The sequence below is a fragment of the Cardiocondyla obscurior genome, linkage group LG04, assembly GCF_019399895.1.
Source record: "Cardiocondyla obscurior isolate alpha-2009 linkage group LG04, Cobs3.1, whole genome shotgun sequence".
NCBI lineage: Eukaryota > Metazoa > Arthropoda > Insecta > Hymenoptera > Formicidae > Cardiocondyla > Cardiocondyla obscurior.
Genome location: NC_091867.1, coordinates 6,280,553 through 6,299,748, shown reverse-complemented (window position 1 = coordinate 6,299,748; position 19,196 = coordinate 6,280,553). Strand labels below are relative to the sequence as shown.

Genomic DNA, 19,196 nt, shown 5'->3' with positions numbered 1-19,196 from the left:
TGGAAGTAGCTTAAGTAGCTGGATTTCTCGCTGATATTTGAATGGATGTCGGCTATTTGTGGTTCACTGCGTCCTTAACAAGATCAGGGACATTGAGGCGCGACACCCCCTGAGGATGAGATGCACGGGCCCCGCACAACGGTGTGCCTCCGTGTGTATGTGCGCCCGCACATCTGTTGGCGCTCCCAAACCTCGGAAGAGAAGGTCCTCACCAGACCTCCGCATCCTCACTGTTCCCGTCGCATTGTCTAATCGCCTCCCGATTCTACCGTCCTGCTTTGTCCCCCCTCCCCCCGTTTCTCTTTTCTTCCTCTATCGTTCATTGTCGCACGTCTATCTTTATTCTTCTTGATATGCAGATTAATATTCTTTCTTCTGCGTCACTGGGTGACACTTACAAATTAACGTTTGTAATTTAAAGATTTATTAATTAATACTTTAAATTTGATGTTTAAAATTAAAAATTTTATTACTTAATAAAAAGAAAAATGTCTTTTTAAATTTAGAAGAAATATTTTCGCAGAAGCGGTGAATCTTCTTTTTTTCTTTCCTCTCTTCGGTGAATTGATATCTTTTCTCATTCACATTGAAGGAGCGATTCCTCGCTCTCAGACAGATTCGCATTCGAATTCACTGCTAAGTTTGTCGATAAGTACATGGATTGTGATTCACTCATCTAATACGCGGGGGTTGGTTTCCGCCAACTACGAGGATCGCGAGGGAGAGAAACTCGTGCTCGATTAAGAACAAGTGATTCGCGAAGCTGCGACAGGATTAACCGTACTCGCTCACGTTCGATCTCTCGCCCGTCGTTTATTAAATATTTTATAATGATATTTATTAAATAATTATTTTTAATTATTATTATTCTATATACAAATATTAGTAGCTTAATAAATATTATATCGATATAATATTTATTAAGTAAATTGAGTAAATCTTTGGATATCGAGCGTCGCTCTTACACCTGACGAGTATCTTATTGCCAGCGCGGCAGCGTCGAAGGTTGCTCGCGGATAGAATGTATTTCACGAGCCGTGCTCGTTATCTGAAGACGTACAGGCCAACATCCACGCCTGTAGAAAGCAGAAACACGGCGGTGCTGTACGACGGGCAACATGCCAATCTTGCACGATGCCTTTTATTGTCGCGATAAGCGGCCGCGCTGTCCTCCCCCATCTCGACCCCCAAGATCGGCGAAATGTTACGAATGTAATCTTTACTTCTGCGCCTTAATGGACATTTTCTTGCTCGGCGGTCCTCACACTCGCGGCGTTTGACAGACGGTGCTTTCTTTATGGCAGCGGCGGAAAAGGCACGCGATAAGCTTCTGTCGACGGCCCACAAGCCTGTATCACGAGAAACGATGACGATGGCGAGCAAGATAAACGCCTCTTAGCATTTTGCTCGCGATAAATTCACGGATAATTCCACCGTTTAGTCACACCAAACGATTTATTCGACCGTAACTTTCGTTAAGACAAATCTCATTGCTGTTTAATAACTTAACCCTGCCAAAAAAGATATTAATTGAATTATTATTTTCTAACAATTTTTTTTTATAATCTATTATTATTATTTTATAATAGCACTTGAAATAATTAATTTTCTTAAACGAATTAAATTAACCATTTAAATTAAATTTAAGATATATTTATCGATTCAATATTCTCGATATTCGGAGATGCCATTCGGAGATTTTGATGCGCCGCGTTTGTTACTTCTGATTATATTACGGTTGATTTCTTGATGTTGTAACAGGATGTTCGAGGAACGTGGCGCAGCGAGGCTTGAATTACGCCAAGTCCCGCCAGTTCAGGAAGACTTAAAAACTTTGATCCACCTCTACCTATAAACCCCGTTCCAGGCGGGACTTCGAGTTCTTCCTCAGATAAAGCGCGGCTTGGCCCATCGCCGGGCAAAGAATTTAACGAGATTACTAGTCAATCTTACTCAAAATAAAGTCCGCCTTTGTGTTAAGCAAAATTACTTACAAAGTGCTGAGATAACGCGGGTATATTATAAAACGCTGGCGTTAAAACAGTTTTATGACGAAACGAATCGAGAAACGGCGCGTTTTTATTTGCTATCAGAGCGTTTAACGCGGTATGAAAATCTTTAACGAACACGTCGATTAACAAAATTAATTGAAATACCGTTTGTTTCCGGACCACGGTACATTTCTGCAAATGAACGGGAATTTCTGGTCCCTCTATCGACGGCGGGCGGTTTAAGTTATGGATGCAAATTAAAACGCTCATTTATCTTATGGTAATTACACGGGCGGGATTTGCAAATCCCTCGAACTTTCTTCCAACTTTCTCTCCCCCGCCCTCGCTTTTGGCGAGCTTACACGTCGTTATAACGTATCAATGTAAATTAAGGAGTCCGTTGCATCTAGTGTTTATCGCAAAATAACGCAGCGTGAGTTCTCATTTACACAAAAAATAAGTAAAGCTACTTGCAATTTCTTTAAAAAAATGTTGCCTAAAATTTCTAATACAATTAATAGCTAAAAAGAAAAAGTTTTAAAAAAGCGAGCTACCTTCGCAACTGCATTATTTTGATTGCACTTCGATTGTTCGAAAGTTTGCATTTATAAATGCGCTATGAAACCGGAAGTCCGCAAGATGATCCCGCAGGTTTATCTTAGTTAGAATAGAAGGGATTAGGTGCCAGCTTTGCGCAGGCGGCAGTTATTTTCAATTATCCTTCCGCCCCCTTCAGTGCCGCGGCTTTTCTCACTCCCGTCGCTCCTAGCCGCTTCCCGGTCCGCTCTCGGGGGTGTGTAATGTATGCGAGATAAAGGCCGAAGAGGCGCCGTCGTAGACTAAGATATTACAGGGAAATGGTATAAGGTGCGGAACGTCGCGGGCGGAGGTGGTGGCTGGCAGGTTCCCCGACCGGTGGAGAGGGCAAAGGGGTGCCCATAACTTATCGCAGATTTAAGGCTCTTAGACTTAAGGGACTCTAATAATAATATAGCGCCATTCCGACACCGTTATAAGGAATTGCGCGTATAGCCGGAATTGTGTACTTCGCCGGAGTCCCGGAGATCGTGGGACGTGCGCGTGTGTTTCCGGACATTGTAATATCGACCGTCGCGGGAACGGATATGATTTTTGTAACCATCGCCATCGAAACGTTATTTCATTTTTTTTTTTTTTTTTATAAAGCGCGTATTATTAATTTTTACTTCTTCTATGTTAAAGCAAGTTGTTTTATATTTTAATAATTTTTTTCAACGAACCACGGAATGTGTATCTTGCGTAGTCGTTACCGGCAAATCAAGGTAGCGATAGATACCTCAAAAATTTAAGTTTTCTGATGAATCGCGTCCGAAAGTCGGCATCGCCTAGCTGCTGGTCGCGACAACGAAAGGTACCGCGACCAGACGACGTAAAAAAAGCAAAGGGGGTGCTGGTGGGCAGCGGGGGGATGAGATTTAAGATGACGCGGCGGTAAACAAAAGCCGCGATAAATTTCGTAAGTCGCCGAATTAATAAAAGATTACACCGCGGTTACTGCGGGCACCCGCGAGATAAGAAGACTCTCTTGGCGGAGCCTCGAGACCGCAGCTAAATCATCGGATATCTTGCCCTGCGATACATAAACCACCCTTCAGACTTACCGCGTATACGTTGTATACAACCCCTGCGCGTTATCTTCGCCGGGACGATGGTACCCTGGCCCCGCGTGTAGTCGATTCTCGAAAAGAAATCCGGATGTGCTTCTCGCGCGACGTTCTCGCGAGAAATTGTGACGGTGAGGTAAAAAAGTTCTAGCAATTTTAATTAATAATACAAAAATATTAAATAAATTGATAATATTACTTAAAATAAGTTATTATATAAAATTATTATTGCTATATAAATTTTTGCAAGCAACGTGAGAGATAATTATTACGGAGTAGCATAAATTGGTTGGTTTCTACGCAACGCACACGGCGGGATCTCTATATTTACTTTCTATTACGGGATAAGACGTCGCAGGAACTGATGGACAAATATATAGGTCCTTTATTAATTGGCAAGCAGGACACTTTGACAGACAGCTGGGACCGGGCGGAAGACCAAAAGCTTCGCTTTGATGTTCGAGGACCGCGGTCCATTTCATATTGCGAGGCTCAATTAATTAATTGGCGGAAGAGCCCGGGTGCGCTTACAAGTCCGACAGTTCCAAGACAATGTTAAATCTTTCCCCCGGCGAACGATCAGTGATTTTACGGCGCTCGCTCGCGGCACGACGCGCAATAAAACTTCAAATAATCCGCGAGCCACGGCACCGCGTCTCGATCTCTCGACACGATAAGATCCTAATCTTCTCCTGACCCACGCTGGAAAACGCTGGAACGCAAAACGGGGATCCAGCCGTACTCGTTTATGCGACTAACTCACGATGATAAATTATTAAGGAAATCAGGAAGAGAGAAACTCCAGACTCAGCAAAGTGAGTGATATATGTGAAGTTTGCACTTCAACGGTTATCTCTTCTCGAACCAACACCGCGGTAATTAGATACGCTAAATCCAGACATTTTCGCGATTTTGTTTTTTTTCCCCTCTGATTTTTTTCCCGACTCATCAATTTAATCTCGCGGTCCAGTTTCGTGGCGCCGACCGGCGCGATTTTGAACGATTTTTCCGATCTGCGTCCCGAAAACGTTCGCTAAGTCCGCGGAATTAAAACGATGGACGGTGAGCGAAAGGAGGAAGCCGCGAAGAAACGATGGAGAACGCGCGGGGAAACGCGTGGGAGCGGGTTGAAGGAGGAAGAAGACGAAGAAACGGGCTGAAGGCGGCCACCAGAGGCGGTGATCTATGGCGGGATTACCGGTGGCGGTATTTCTTCATAACCGTTTCTCCGGGTCGCCTCTCTCTTTTCTCTTCTTCTTCCCCGGCCGTCTTCTTTGCCCCAGCGGCGACGTTCTCTCCCGGGTTCTCACCGCGAGAAGCTCCACGGGCGCTTCTTCGGCACTGCCTATATCTCCCTACGTCGGTTACGTGCGCGCGTTCAGCTCGCGGGGGGTTGTATCTTAATAACATTCATGAGCTCAGATATACCCGCCAGATTTATTGCCCCGGCACCCGCGGATTCTGCGAAGACCTGCGAACGAACCGGGCCCTTCGTCCTTCCTCCCCTCGCGCGACTCCTTTCTTGCGGTCCTCCTCCCTCGTTTTTCTGTCCTCGAGACCACCCCCTGGCTTCGCGATCTCGTCCTTGTATGTGGACGTAATTTGACCACTGAAACTTGCGCCTCGTATGATTTAATGAGAAAAAGAATTGCGAGTCGAAAAAAAGATTTAATAAAAGATTAAAAAAGAAAACTGATAAGAATTGTGACATATGTCGGTAATTACATCTTTTCTAATGATCGGTATGAGTTAATTTTGTTTCCATAACGCTCTCAAACACTTCTGCAAATGCCCTTCCATTATAAAGCTAAATCACGTTGTAAACCTCAAGTCGCGACGAATGATTTAGCGACGGTTTTCGCGAATGAGTCCTCGATATCGGTTTTAAATGCCGGGTTTAATTGGGTCAAACGCGCCAGTGGAAGACCACGTCGTCTCCGCGTGATACGAAACCACTGTGGCTCCGCTTTTATCCGTTTATCAATTGAGTCTCCCCCATGAGATACCCCGATGCCCACCCTCCGTGCCGTGCCAGGCGCCGTCGACGGCTCCGCGTTTTGATATTTATGGCTTGCTGTATATTACACATGAATCTTCACGTTTCCGTTGAGAATTCGGCATTAAACGCGTAGTGTTAACCGTTGTCAATCCGATCGACTCGGTAATCTTTGATGAAAAAAGCAACAAAATTTAAAAAAAATCAAACAAGTGCTCGTTAGCGCTTATTACATTTTTTAAATATTTCTATAATTTTTACAATTAAATAAGAATGTTAAAGAGTGGAAAAAAATAAATTTTTAGTTTTTCAGAAAAATGGGGATAATTCTATTGTTTTGACTAAGTCGCTGTATTGAAATGTTGCTAAGAGAACGTGATGTCTGAAGTAATAAATTATTTCCGAATCGCGTAACCCGACAAAGAGAATCAGCGTTTTCTTCGTCGGGTTACATTTGCGCGTGCTTCCGTTCGACGTGTGTGTTTACGTGGATGTAGCGTAAGCTCCTCTCCTTGCTGCGCGAGGCAATACAGATTTATGTAAGTATTTAGCACGGGCTCTTTGCTTTATCGCGAGTCGTCCAGCCAAGACGTTCTCGGTCGCCAAGGTACCACCGTTTCACCCCCGGTCTGACCGTCCGAAAATTTTCAATTATTTTTTTTTCTCCTCTCTTTCTCTTTCTCTCTCTTTCGTGGTCTCATGGGACACCCGAGATACCCGACCGCTGATCATCCGGCCGTCTGGACCGTGAAAGAAGCCTAAACCGCGCCGTTCTTACGACTGCACGATAATCGGTTGCGGAAAAATAACCAACTTATTTTGAAAAAGAAAAAAAAATAGAGAATGCGTCAATAAAAAAAAAATAAAAATAAATTTCTTGACAGGCAAATTTAATTATATAAAACTATTTAATTAAAGAGTTGTAAATATTATAAACATGATTATTAAGTAAAACTTTCAAAGTATAGTGTCTCTGCGGGGTTCACGAAAATATACTCGGATATTACACGTGTAACGTTAAACCCCGGCAATAAATAAACACGGGGGTAAGAAAGATCGCTCGGAGTCGACCGCCGTGGAAATATATGTGCGCAATATCCTGATCCCTCCACAGTTAGCTCCAGCCGTGGCTTCTGTACGAAGGATACGAACGCCGGATCAAAAGGACGCGCGCGCCCGTGCACCGGCACGAAGGATTCTGTTTGGCCAGCCATGAAAAGGCTAAAAGCCATCGGTATCGTATCAAGCAACCCCTCCGCTCGCGGATTCTGATCTCCTTCAGGAAACGAAACTTAAGCCGCACGGTATTCCTCTCGATCCCCGTAAAAGAAGAACTAATCAGTGTTCTCGAATTTATCGAAAGCCTCGATACACACGTGACATTGATCCGCGTGCACTTTTTATTTCTAAATATCTTACAATAACGCGGAAAACAATTTTTAACTTAAAAAAAAAGAAAAATTTTTTTTGCCGTGCCTAAATGTTACAATTTCTATTTTTTATCAGTCTGCATTCCGCTTCTCCCCCATGGCGCGCTTTCGTAACCCCGCGCGACGCGTTCACGATGTAATACAGCAGCTCGGAGCTTTAACATCCATCCGGCGATCTATCCGCCTGCGAAGCGAGCTAATCGCCGGGGCCTCCGCGTAAGCGCTTTCTTACCCACGTGCAAATAACGGTCATGCGGATGCAGGGCACCGGTAGATCCTGTAGAAGAGCACGAGGTAAGGGAGGGCAGGGACGGATGTGAAGGAGATGTTGGTGCTCGGTCGATCTTAATGCTGTCTTAAGCCCACCGGAGCGCGACATAAATTATGTATCGTCCGGGCGTAAGATGCCGCCAAGATCCCAGGAGCACCTGGTATTCCTGGTTCGGCTCACGGTTTCTCTCCAAGACTACCCGCCGCTCGCACCCCCGTTCCCCGTTGGTTTATGTACGCGCATACCTGCCCCTGTTCCTACATCACCGGGGGTCCCTAAATTTTCTCGAAGTCTATAAGGGTTAAGGAATTAACTGCGGCTGCCGGCTGGACCGACCGCTCGGGCCTACGAGCTCCTGATACGCCGGGGTGGCTGCCTGCGGGACTTAATAACCGGGGTGAGGATCGCTCGTCGACGGGAGAGAGGGTGAAGACCGGGAGGATCTTCGGTGAAGACCATTACAAGGATTTCTTTTATTTACGGTCGCGAAAGAAGCTCCGGCGTCAAGCGAGCTAAGTGGTATGATCTCCTCTCCTCGGGCTTTATTTTTGCGATAGATCTTGGCCAATGGCCGCTAAGCGTCCACTCTCCGAGGCTTAATACCCCCCGTCCAATCGTGTAACATTCGGCAGTAGATCAATTAAGACGTCGTCGTTAGGTTGGACCGAAATCACGGCGTTACTACTACTGCGATTTCTGCTCCTCGAAGCTTTCGTGAATTAAGGTCGATATTGTGTCTATTGTCATGCAGTTCCCTTCAGTTTTCGAGCCGCGGGTAGATAGTATTTTACAAGAGCTTTTTTTGCTCTTTTTATCTCGAAGATATTTAAATTTTATTGAAAAATCTCTCTTTTTTTTCTTTTTTTTTTTGAGTTTACAAAATATATTTAAAAAGTATGAAAAATAATTAATATTAAAAATATTTTTAACTATTTTTTTAGATACTTTCTTTAATTTTCTTTCGTTAACCATAAAATACACTGCGCCGATGTAACGAGCTTGTAGATATCTTCATTTGGTCAGTAAATGTCCGAGCGAACGTCACGGCGATATTTTACCTCTCGTAAATAGAAGAAACCGGGAGAATGGTTTTTCTTTCTTCACACGCACGGCCGCGTTGCCGGGGGCGTCGATAAATTAACGGGATTAATTATCCGGCCATCGGATTACTCGCGGAGGAGAATACGGCCTACCCCCGGGTGATTTTCCCTCTACGGCTCATTACTTTCAATCGTGAGCCCTCAGCCGATCGTCCTCTTCGCTACTCGTGATTTTTAGTATAGCCGCGCAAAAGCGGGATTAAAGAACGCGAAGGGGAGAGCGAAGTTCGTTTATGTGACCTCATCAGCTACCCCCGCGAGCGAGAGGAGAGAAATAATAAGAGGAAGAAACGAGAATGGGACAAGAAGATGGAAGCCGCGTCGCCGACCGTAGCATCCCTCAAGGATTATGAGGCCAATCCTGCGGCTAATTTGCGAGCTCTCGAATTCTCAAGCCCCTCCGCTATCTCGTGACTTCATCTAGACCGTTCTCCGGTCTCCCTTCTAACTATTTTACCGCTGTTTCTTTTGCCTAATTCTCGGGAAGGAATTAATCTCTTTCTTTTATCCTCTCTTTATCTCTCTCTTTCTCTCTCGTAAATTTAGAAAATTTATCACGCGAGTTATGCACATCTGAAACGTATAAAGCAATGAGTTATCATCCCGCTTTGACGTTCGCTACGCGTGTTTTAGCGGCTACTTTTGCGAGAGAAGTTATGCGAGACATCGCTCGCGGTCGCGAATGAATGAATAATTAATGCCGCGAGCGACGTTCTTGCGCGCCACGCGCGTTCGTTACAATCCGATTCAGCGGCGGAGGGCATTTTCGGTTCTTATCAATCGCATCCAACAATCTAACCATCCCAGGCAACATTATCTACGGCGAAACGTCCGGCAGCCGCATGGAAACAGAATAGTTAGGCATATCCTAGCTGCGGCTGATAGGAGAACCGCGTGGCTCTCCCTTTCGCCGTCTCTCTCGTTGCCTCTGGCTTTCTCTCTTCTTCCTTCCTCTCTCGGTCTCTTTCTCCTTCTCTCGCCTCCGCGAGCTCTCCGTTATTATTCAGGAACTTTGCTGACAGCTCCCCGGATAGGAAGATAAGAACGTCCTCTGAATGCCAAAGCATACACAATGCGCCTTTGAAGCGACGTGTACCCACGTCTCGCGGATACTTTTCGTGTATGCGATCGCGCATGAGAATGCAAAGGGCAACGTCTAGCTGCATCTAGTTGCATCGCAACTGTGCTCCCTAGCTCCGAGTGATCCCGAATTTCCCTTCGATCGCTTGTAATTTGTCGGAAGCCACGCGTTCACTCGCGGCAACATGTATTTCCGTCTGTTTTTTATTAAATTGTGAGTCACATGTGATCACAATTTTTATTAAATTGTGATCACATTCCGAGTGGAAATTTTATCGAGCTAATCTTATTTTGCAGCAAGTAATTAGATCGCGCAGATTAAATATATTTCTTAACTAGTGAGTAGCTTGGTATTAGCTATAAATTATAAGAAAGTATTTATTATCTTTGTTTATTTTGTTCACACATTATGTCTACTGTTGTGGGTTGACCTACGCAACGTTCGCTCGACTGCCGAATTCGCAGGGTAAACCAATTCTTGCTGTCCGCTGCCCGCGCGTCCTCCACCATGCAAACTTGAAGCGCGAGGTCTGCTGGCCAGATGTCAACACACGCACGTATTCACACTACCGGGCCCGGCGACCAGCAGTCTGGGCAGTCGAGCGCGCGTTAGATAGGTCAGGATGCGCAATAAACTAGTCCGCGGTGAAAAACGTTTAGATATTTAGCTTTTCTAGCTCGTTTTGAATGTTACATTTATGGTTCAGTGTTGGACAATTTTGCGAGACAGCCATGAGATAAACTACGAATTGCCTAGCTAATTATTAGGTAACGGCGGGAATCAATTTCCACTCGGAGATAATCCAACGTTTTATCGTGACTTTTAAAAATACAAGAAACTTTCTGAGATTTTCTTTAGGACATTTTTAAAATAAATTATTTTCAATTATTATCTGCTTTAGCGAAATTAAGTTAGATTACTTGTAATTAGATGTATAGTATTGTTATTATAAATATTAATGCAAAATAAGATTTTATTCATTATTTTTAAGAAATTGTTAAATATTTTTATGTATAGTAATAATTAATATTATGATTCTATATTTATAAATTAAGACACTTCAAGAATTAGTAAAAGATATTTTGATACGATATTATAGATTAGGTTACATTACCGTGGACGCGTCCTTTATGATAGTAATTTTGTCGCAATGTTCATGATGGTAAAAAGCTAATTTTAGTAAAACCAGTCATTTTTCATAAAGATTTAGTGCAAACGGTGCGGTCTAAATTGTCTGCGCGCGACCTGACAAATTAAGATCAGATAGAGGGATGATCCCCCGGGCTGCTGACTTTCAGATTTTCAAAAGGCGTTCTTCTCTTTGCTCCTTCGCTGCCATTTCACTGTTCCCTCTTGACTCTTCATACGCTTCGGGCCAGTGGCAATTTTCTTATCTGATCGACCGATCTACTCTTTTTTTCACTTCTTTCCAATTGAAGATCCTTGGCAGTTGTACAAAGAAACTGCCAAGGAATTGGCAAAGGAAACAATGATAAAAATGTTTCGTTGTTTTTCATGTTAGTTTTCATTAATAAAATAATTTAAAAATATTTTATTAGTAATATTTTATTAGTAAATTTAAAATTTAATGAACTTTATTTAAATACTTTATTATAGATATAATTATGAAAAAAAATTCGTTGCAAATAATATATTAAAAATATACTAAAAAAAATTCTAATATTTTATTTTAATTTAATTTATAGAATTAAAGTCCGTATACTTGCACAAATTAAAATAAGTATTTTATTTTTTCTTGTTTAGTATGGGGGAAAATGCATATTACGTTTACACGGAGGTCGTTCTCTCGGGTAATGTGGGACTCGCCGAGGTGGCTATACTCACCACATTTAAATAAAAACCTTCCCCATTCATTGATAGACATAGGGTTAGGCGTCATGGCTTCTCCGTATATCCTTGCGGAAACCTTGGGGAAACCATGGCGGCCCACTCCACTCACCTTCGGCTACGTGTTTCGCCGATGACGATGACGCGGTAGAATCTGTACGACATTCGCGGATTCCGTCGGCATGCTCGAAACAAGTTCTATAAATCCCTGTCTACTCCGTTGCTGTCTCCCGGAGTCGCGCTCGGAAAGGAGAAACCCGATAACGATAACGAGAGGGATAACAGCAGGTAGATACCTATATAGCGCGGGGATAAGAAGAGGCTGCCGCGGCAAAGTCTAGATTCGATGTTTTGCGAATGAGTGCCGACCCGGATGGATCCTTGTAAGACGTTTTAATTGGACAAATCCGCCTATCCTCATTAAATCCGGGACGACCCCCGGCAGGCCCGCCAGGACGACAGGTCCTGCGCGCGTGTCGCAGATGACAGCAATATCCCCTCGGTATCGTCTTTGCGCAGCGCTACTTAAACGCGAAAGTCACCGTTCGCGAATCAGAGAACTCGTCTCGAAAATTCGCGTGCTAGTATGGATCCGAGCCCGGTGATCCTCAGCTTCTCAAGTCCGTGAAGTTATCATTATAATATAATTATATAAAATTATAAACGGAAGTTGATAGCACGAAACGCGTTACTCTTCGTCGAGAAGCGTGAAAGATAAAAGGACTAGTAACGAAAGAGATTGGATGTCTCGGGATATTTGTCACCGTGCGTCAATACGCCGCGCTTCCATCCGGCCTCATTGTCTTTCTCCGCAGCATCCGCGGTCCCGGTATCCCTGAAACTCTCTCGCGAGCGAGCGCGAACAGCGCCGTAGACAGATACGCCGCTTTTAGAGAAGGACTCATTGACTATTGTGACGTTTGAGTTAGGGTTGACTCGATGACAGCTCGGCTGTCTTATCTTAGCTACGAGATTTCGGTCGGGGCGGCCGCTTTGTGCCTTCGTAGACTTGGAGACAGTATCGTCGCTTCAATTGCACGCGCGCGAATACAGTACTACCGTCCATTTAGATATGTACTCATTGCAAACTTCGCGAGTTTCGCGAAGCCACCGTTTGCCGATTTATTGTGCTCGTCCTTCGCGAGACGAATGAGCCGTCGTTCTTACCTCTTTAACGTTATCCCTCGACTCCTCCTCTTGAGATGACGAGCTGCAAAATTCACAGCGACTCCTGAAGAAAAAAAATTCGTTGTTCGTCGTATATCCCTGGAAATTTATTAAAAAATAATAAAGTAATTAATTTCGTTAATTATAAACATAATAATAAATTAAAAAAAAAGAAAATAAACTTTAATAGAAAAGAAATTCTGAATTGATATAATGTGTATGGGTTTCTAGACGATCCACATTTATTTCTATCAGTATTGCTTTTATATCGAGGTGTTATGAGTACATAAATTAACTATTAATATTCGTCGTCCGGGAACGTCGTCGATTTTTATATTGTCGCGCGAACTCGTGCTCGGCGCAAAGGGCTTAATAACATTCCTTCGTCGTGACGTATACCTTTTATTCGACATCATCTCGTATTTACACTCACGAAGGTCCATAATAATTATATTAATTGTTAAGTGATAATTACAATGAATGTGCGGCCGAAGTAAACGTAGTGCCGCGTGTCAACGATAGTAAGGAGTAACAAGTTCGATTAACGATTTTCTTTCATCTCCGCGGCGCGAGGGAATAGCCCTCCGCCGCGCCCTCGTGCCTAGCCAAACGCTATTTAAAGTAATTAAACTAGTCGGCGTGATATGGATGCTGCTGCGGCGACTCGCCCTCAAACAGTGCCATCTTCAGCCGCTTGTTCTTAGCCCTGCGGTTCTTGAACCAGAACTGCACGTTCTTCGGCTCCAGACGCGGGAACTTCTGGCGGTAGGGCATCTTGTTCAGCTCCTCCGTGTACGACAGAATTAACTACGAACCGATCGTAAAGTTGTTTTCATCGAATTACCCGTAAAAATTAAACTACATCTCAATGGTTTTTGATTTTTTAAATATTAAAAGAAAAGAAAAAAAATATCTGCATCAGATTTCTTAATTCGTGAAGTCTCGTTGACGTAAAACGGCATGTGACTGTTTAAATGCACAATAGTATTCCGCGTAATCGCGTCTATGAGCATGCCACATGCTGCAGATTACAGAATCCGCGGAAATTTTTCGCAATACGTCAGCATTGTTATCTAAAGAAAGACAAATTAGCGCGATAACAACGCGTAATCGATTGATACTTACCGCGTGGCTTGGATGAGTGCTCCGCTTGAACCAATACTCTAATCTCGGCACTTCCGTCACGGGATCGATGAACGTCCGGTTTCTCTTCCTTCTCTCGTCGGCCAGCATGCTGGTCGGGCAGCCGGGCGGGCCGCGCGGCGGCAAATAATGCGACATGTACATTATACCGTGGCCGAACATAGAGCTGGGTACCAGGGAAAACCCCTGCGGGATGTGGCCCGCGTGTCTGGTCTCGTCGTCTTCGGAGCCGGAGGACACCCTCGCGTCCTCTTGCTTGACTGAGGAAGGGGTCGACGCCGGGGGCTGCTGCTGATCCTCCGGTCTCGTGGTCAAAGACAGCGGGCCGACAGGCGGGCTGCTTGGCGGACAGGGCGATCCCGACGTCGACTAAAAGCAACAATAAAACGTTTCACCTCTTTAAGATTTTTTTTACCTTTATGTCCAATTACTTGCTCACGCAGAATATTTCCAAACGCTAATCTTTATTTATTTTTTATTGATTTTTATTTTACTTCAATTTATTATTTTTTAAATTCTTTTTTAGGTAAAGATATTTCTTTTGACATAATTTTTAATTATTTTTAAGCTTCTTAGATCTTTAACATTGCCATTACAGTTTTAATTTTTATTCGCGAAACGTACCTGATGCCTAGTGTCCTCCTCTTCGTCCGTACAGTCCTCGCTGACAATGCTAGCGCCTCTCGGGCTGAGTCCCGGCGGGCTGCAGCCGTTCATGCTGGCTCTCTTTTGCGCCGCCCTGGCATTCTTGAACCAGTACACGACATTGTTTGCGTCCAGCGGCTTCCTACCGCGGCGCGATTCCAGGGAGTTCAACTCCGCGACGTAGTGTTGTATCTGCTCGCGCGACGGATGCTGATTCTCGGCAAACCAGCGTTGGAGCCGCGGTAGCTCGAGTTCGGAGTCGAAACTGGTCCTCATTCGAGTTTTGTGCGAATACTGAAGAAGGGCTGGATGCGGGGGACCGATCGGACCGCTAGTAGGTGCAATCGCGCCTCCGCTGTCGGGCTGTGGACTTTGCGTGTGGTGATGGTGGTTGGAAGTAGGCGGTATCGGGTTCATGCCGAGGCCTATTTGCTGCTGTTGCAACCACGTCTCAAAGTTCCTTTTCGTTTCTTCCGAGAGATCGTTCCCGCCCCGGCAAAGCGACAGCAGGGTCATCTGCAAAAGAAAATCACCGTGATCCCCTTTTAAAAATCTGCGAAAAAATTAATAAGTTACAATGACTGTAAAAAAATTAAAAAAAAATTTTTATCGCGAGATACACGACTCGCGGTTGCGTAATCGTCAGCAAGCGCGGCACACGCAGTCCTTCGCGTCATCTTGTTTTTCGCAGATTCGCTCTCTCGCGATAAGGCGAGAGAAAACACACCGCGAATCGAAATAAACCCCGTCGGGATGGATTTATTACGTGAACTCGAATTCTTTCGGGGATCGATTCGGCTGCCTGTTGACGCAGACGGGCGACATCGTTTAGCGTCGCGGCATTGAGACGACGCAGATTATGGAAAATTTCGCGTCTCAGGAAGCGGGCGCCTTATCTGCTCGATGATTTACAAGAACAAATACATCGCCGGGCCGGAGGATCAGGCGCTCGACGCCACCTTAATAACGCGGTAATCCGTCGCGTATCCCAGGCACCTTGGTAGCGCCAGATACCGAGGCGACAATCATCCGGGTCTCGCGCTAGCCGACCTCCTCGAATTCTCATCCGCCGCGGGATTTTACGACACCGCACTTAATCATTCCAGGTAGGCAGGCGAGGCGCGAAATCTTGACAGGCGTTTTCAAGATTTCAGAAATCGTTCGGTAAATAGTGGCACGCCGACGTAAACGGGGCGGCCGGCTTATCTGTCGACATCGCGCCGCGATTCGAAGAGCCTGATTTACACGTATTTATTATTTAAGCGTGATTGCTGGCGGCAATCGGCTGATCCAGTGATAAATCAATCGCGGTCACGGGACTGTGGTTAAACAGCGAGAATCGCAACAAGCTCGCGAAATTCGCGACGCGCCGCTCGGAAACTCGTTGTCGCAATTTTTTTTATATGATTCTCCTGTACGTCAATTTTATTTTGGGGATATCTATTAAAATAAAAATTGACCTACTTTTAAATTGTTTTCCTTTTTAAGTAATTGATATAGCGGTCGTAAAATATTTATTAAAATTGGCGTATTAAAAAAAAAAAATTATTATACATAAAAATGTAAACCAGATTTTCGAAATAAACGCAAAGAATTTTGCAAAAATGTATATGGTAAATAAATCAAATGCCGTTGCCGCGCTATAAATATGGTTAAGCCCTAATCCTGATATATCAGACACGTCTGTTAACATCACTGCTCTACATTTCAAGCTAAATGGGATTCAAAACAGATTTCGTTACTTTTTATTGTCTGAAATCGCGCTGACATTGATGATTTATGTTTGCCGATTAATGTGAACTTTACCCGAGCCCCTCGCGAAAAGTATTTATTACCTTTCCGAATCTTTCCGCTATTCTGAAAGAAATACGAGCGTCGCACTTTTGTACAGTCACGCGTGCCTTAATGCTCCTCGTCTGTATGACTGTGCATATTTAAAATTCTAATTGCTCTTCACTGACAATGATTTTGTTGTATCCGAATATCGCAGATTTTGCGTTTCGCCCGAGTCACAAAGACCAGAAATAACCGATGGTAATCTTTGATAAATACTTACATAAAAACCGCTAGATAAAAATAAATAAAATTTACAGATTGTAAAAAATGGTAAAATAAAAAAAAAAATTAATAAATATACCAGCCAGGGAAAAAAACAGGGAAAAAAAGAGGACTTTCGAGTTCTTTTGCAGATAAAACGAGCAGAAAAATACGATAATTCAATCTTTACAGAACGGGGTCGTAGAATGCGTAAAGAGAGAAGCGAGGGATCGCGTGGCACGTCTTCGTGCATCATTGTCAGATTAAGCCAGATCTACGCAAGAGACGTCGGTTCTCCATCACGGCGGTTCGCCATTAGCCGTCGGGCTACGAAATTCAAGCAGGAAACGTTTGCCAGGGAAAATTGGTAATCATAGACCACCGTGAGCGGCATTAAAGTTCGGGGATAGACGGGCGGCGGGATCTTCAAAGAGAGTGCACTTAGATAATGCCGGCTCGGAGGAGGCGGCGGGGCGCCCCGCCTCGTCCCTCTCAATACCGATATCGAGGGGGCTTTTGATGAAGGCTGCGAATTTGGTTGAGTAAAGGGTAATCCTATCACACGCCACGAGATCTTCCGCTATCGGAAGGGCACCCGGCTGCGTGTGCGGGCCGATCTGAAAAATCGCGCGTCCATTTCAATCTTCGAGGAACGACGCTCGTCGGGGAGAAAGAAGCTCGCGTAACTGGGATAAGCCTCGTCGCGAAAAAAAATTTGACGTTAGCTGGAATGGTCTGAGATTACTCGGCCTCGTCGTTGGGTCGCGCGGCGTTAATAAACTTTTGTTGAATCAGCGCTGCGAAGCCGTCAAATCGTCAGCGAAATGTTGACATTATGATAAAGCTCTCTTTGCGGTTAATAAAGCGTCGTCTGTTTTTTTGCTAACTTATTGATTAAAATATAGCTTAAAAAAATTTCTAGTCGTTTTTTTTAGAGAAGCAGATAAATAATAATAAATGTGAATTGCAAGGATTGATAAGAAAAATTAGCAAAAGTGGATGAACAATATAAATGCACGTAAAATACGAGAAAATAAAGTAAGAGACGTCTTAAGATTGGGGCGCGAGCTTCATTATTCGAACGTTTCGCGCGGGAGCGAAAGCCGCCGAAAGCGCGGCGACTTCTCAACCGGCGATTTGAAACCAAGAAAGCATTTATTCAAGGTGAGGATCAGCGAGCCGCGAGCAAGAATCTACCGAAGATTACCACTTGCCGTTCTTACGGGCGCCGCCGAGTACAAGGGAACCGAGCCGGAGGACTTCTTAATGAGATTAAGTGCCCCGACGACAAACACTCTCCGGCTAGATTTACATTTTATACATTTTTAAGCGGCCGCCTTACCGCGAATATTCCCTATTCTGATCTCGCCGGAGATCGAGTGGCCCTTAAATTTTCTTGGTGTACCTCGTTCTTCAAATAAACGCACCTTTACATACAGATTACGCGTTTTTCTCCCGCGAGTTTCTTCTCTTTCGATTAACGCCGATTTTCATGCAAATGTAAAATTGAAAAAATAAAAATTTCGTTTACTTAAAAACGACTTACCTCGTCCAATGGGCAGCCAGCGGAGACGAGAAGCGTATGGCTGTGCAAAAGAAGCAGCCTGAGCAGTTTGTTTCTAACTTCGGCTGCTGGACTAGGAGGCGGTGGTCTGGACCTGTACACCTGGATCTTCAGAGTCGCCACAGACGTTAACTCGGCCAGGATGTCTCCCACTGTCAACAGCGGCCCGTCGGCAACCTTTTCCATCGGTAGAGGTTTCCAGTTGCGTATGACGATGCTCCCTCTAGCACTGGGAATCAGATCGCTGGAGTATCCCAAGCGAACGAGTGCTTCGCCCACCAAATCCTATCGGCAAAAAGAAAAATATTGTTTGTCATCGCTTAAATATTTTTGTATTTAAATTAAATAAAAAAAAAAAAAATTTTAATTAAATTTTTTTTTAATTTATATACATTGATAAATATAATTGTACTAGACGTATAATAAAAAATAATTCTCACCTGAAAGGGCATAGCTATCGGAATGATAACGTAAGAGTCCGTCTCCACTTGGGGACTTCGCCATTTTTCACGGCTGTTGCTCACATGAGTTTCCACAATATTGTGAATCGTCTCCACCACACAATGCACCGGCAAATTTTTTGCTGCAACAGACAAAAGAGTTACATTAAATAATGCGCTTGCAGTTTACTCTCATTACAAATAACAGTGGATTAAAATATTAGTTAACATTAAACTATATTTTTTTTTTTCTGAAAATGAGAGATTTATTACGGCAGATTTAATTATTTTAATTCGAAAAGCAAAGACTTCGCGAAAGCCTCGTTGTCAGGCCGTCTCGCAGTTTCCGCTGAAGCACCAGTACATTCGACCGACAATAGGCACAGTCTTCGACGGTTCGGCATCCGAATTCGAGGGGCAGGATGATTCGCGGGGTGCGCATTGAAGACCGCCAGGAGAAGACAGTGGGAAAAGGCGAGGGCGATGCGAGACGCCGGCGGACGAGAGAGAAGTTTAACTCCGGCGCTAAGCATATGCAGATCCACTCGTCTATCCCGAGACAATGGGACCTGCGCGACGGCACAATAGCTGCGATCCTTGTGTAACCCTGACTTAAGTCCGGGAGTCTATCCCACTCCAGGTCATAATCCCAGACTTCTGCGAAACCGAGGAAATGGAGTGCGAGAAGGAGGAGAGAGAGACGGCGAAAGAAAGACCGGCGCGGGGGATGAAAGCGGGGGAGTTCCACAATTCCCGGCTGTACCTGCACTTATCCCCTTAAAGAGCATCGCCAAATTTTCAACGAGATTATTGAATGCGCTGTTTACCGGCGCACCTCGT

At 44.4% G+C, this 19,196-nt stretch overlaps 2 protein-coding genes across 2 annotated transcripts in view; one reads left to right on the top strand and one right to left on the bottom strand.

The window, feature by feature from the left end:
- LOC139101837 (solute carrier organic anion transporter family member 1A5) overlaps window positions 1–19,196 on the top strand; it is an 81,610-nt gene that overhangs the window by 6,986 nt on the left and 55,428 nt on the right. The gene's annotated exons all lie outside the window — the stretch shown is intronic.
- Dve (SATB1_N and homeodomain domain-containing protein dve) overlaps window positions 12,748–19,196 on the bottom strand; it is a 38,576-nt gene continuing 32,127 nt past the window's right edge. The window contains exons 3-7 of the mRNA XM_070654610.1: window positions 18,357–18,499; window positions 17,899–18,201; window positions 14,295–14,831; window positions 13,653–14,039; window positions 12,748–13,334 (exon numbers count right to left, since the gene is read on the bottom strand). Of these exons, the coding sequence (XP_070510711.1) occupies window positions 13,158–13,334; window positions 13,653–14,039; window positions 14,295–14,831; window positions 17,899–18,201; window positions 18,357–18,499 (1,547 nt within the window). The 3' untranslated portion in view covers window positions 12,748–13,157. The remainder of the gene's footprint in view (window positions 13,335–13,652; window positions 14,040–14,294; window positions 14,832–17,898; window positions 18,202–18,356; window positions 18,500–19,196) is intronic.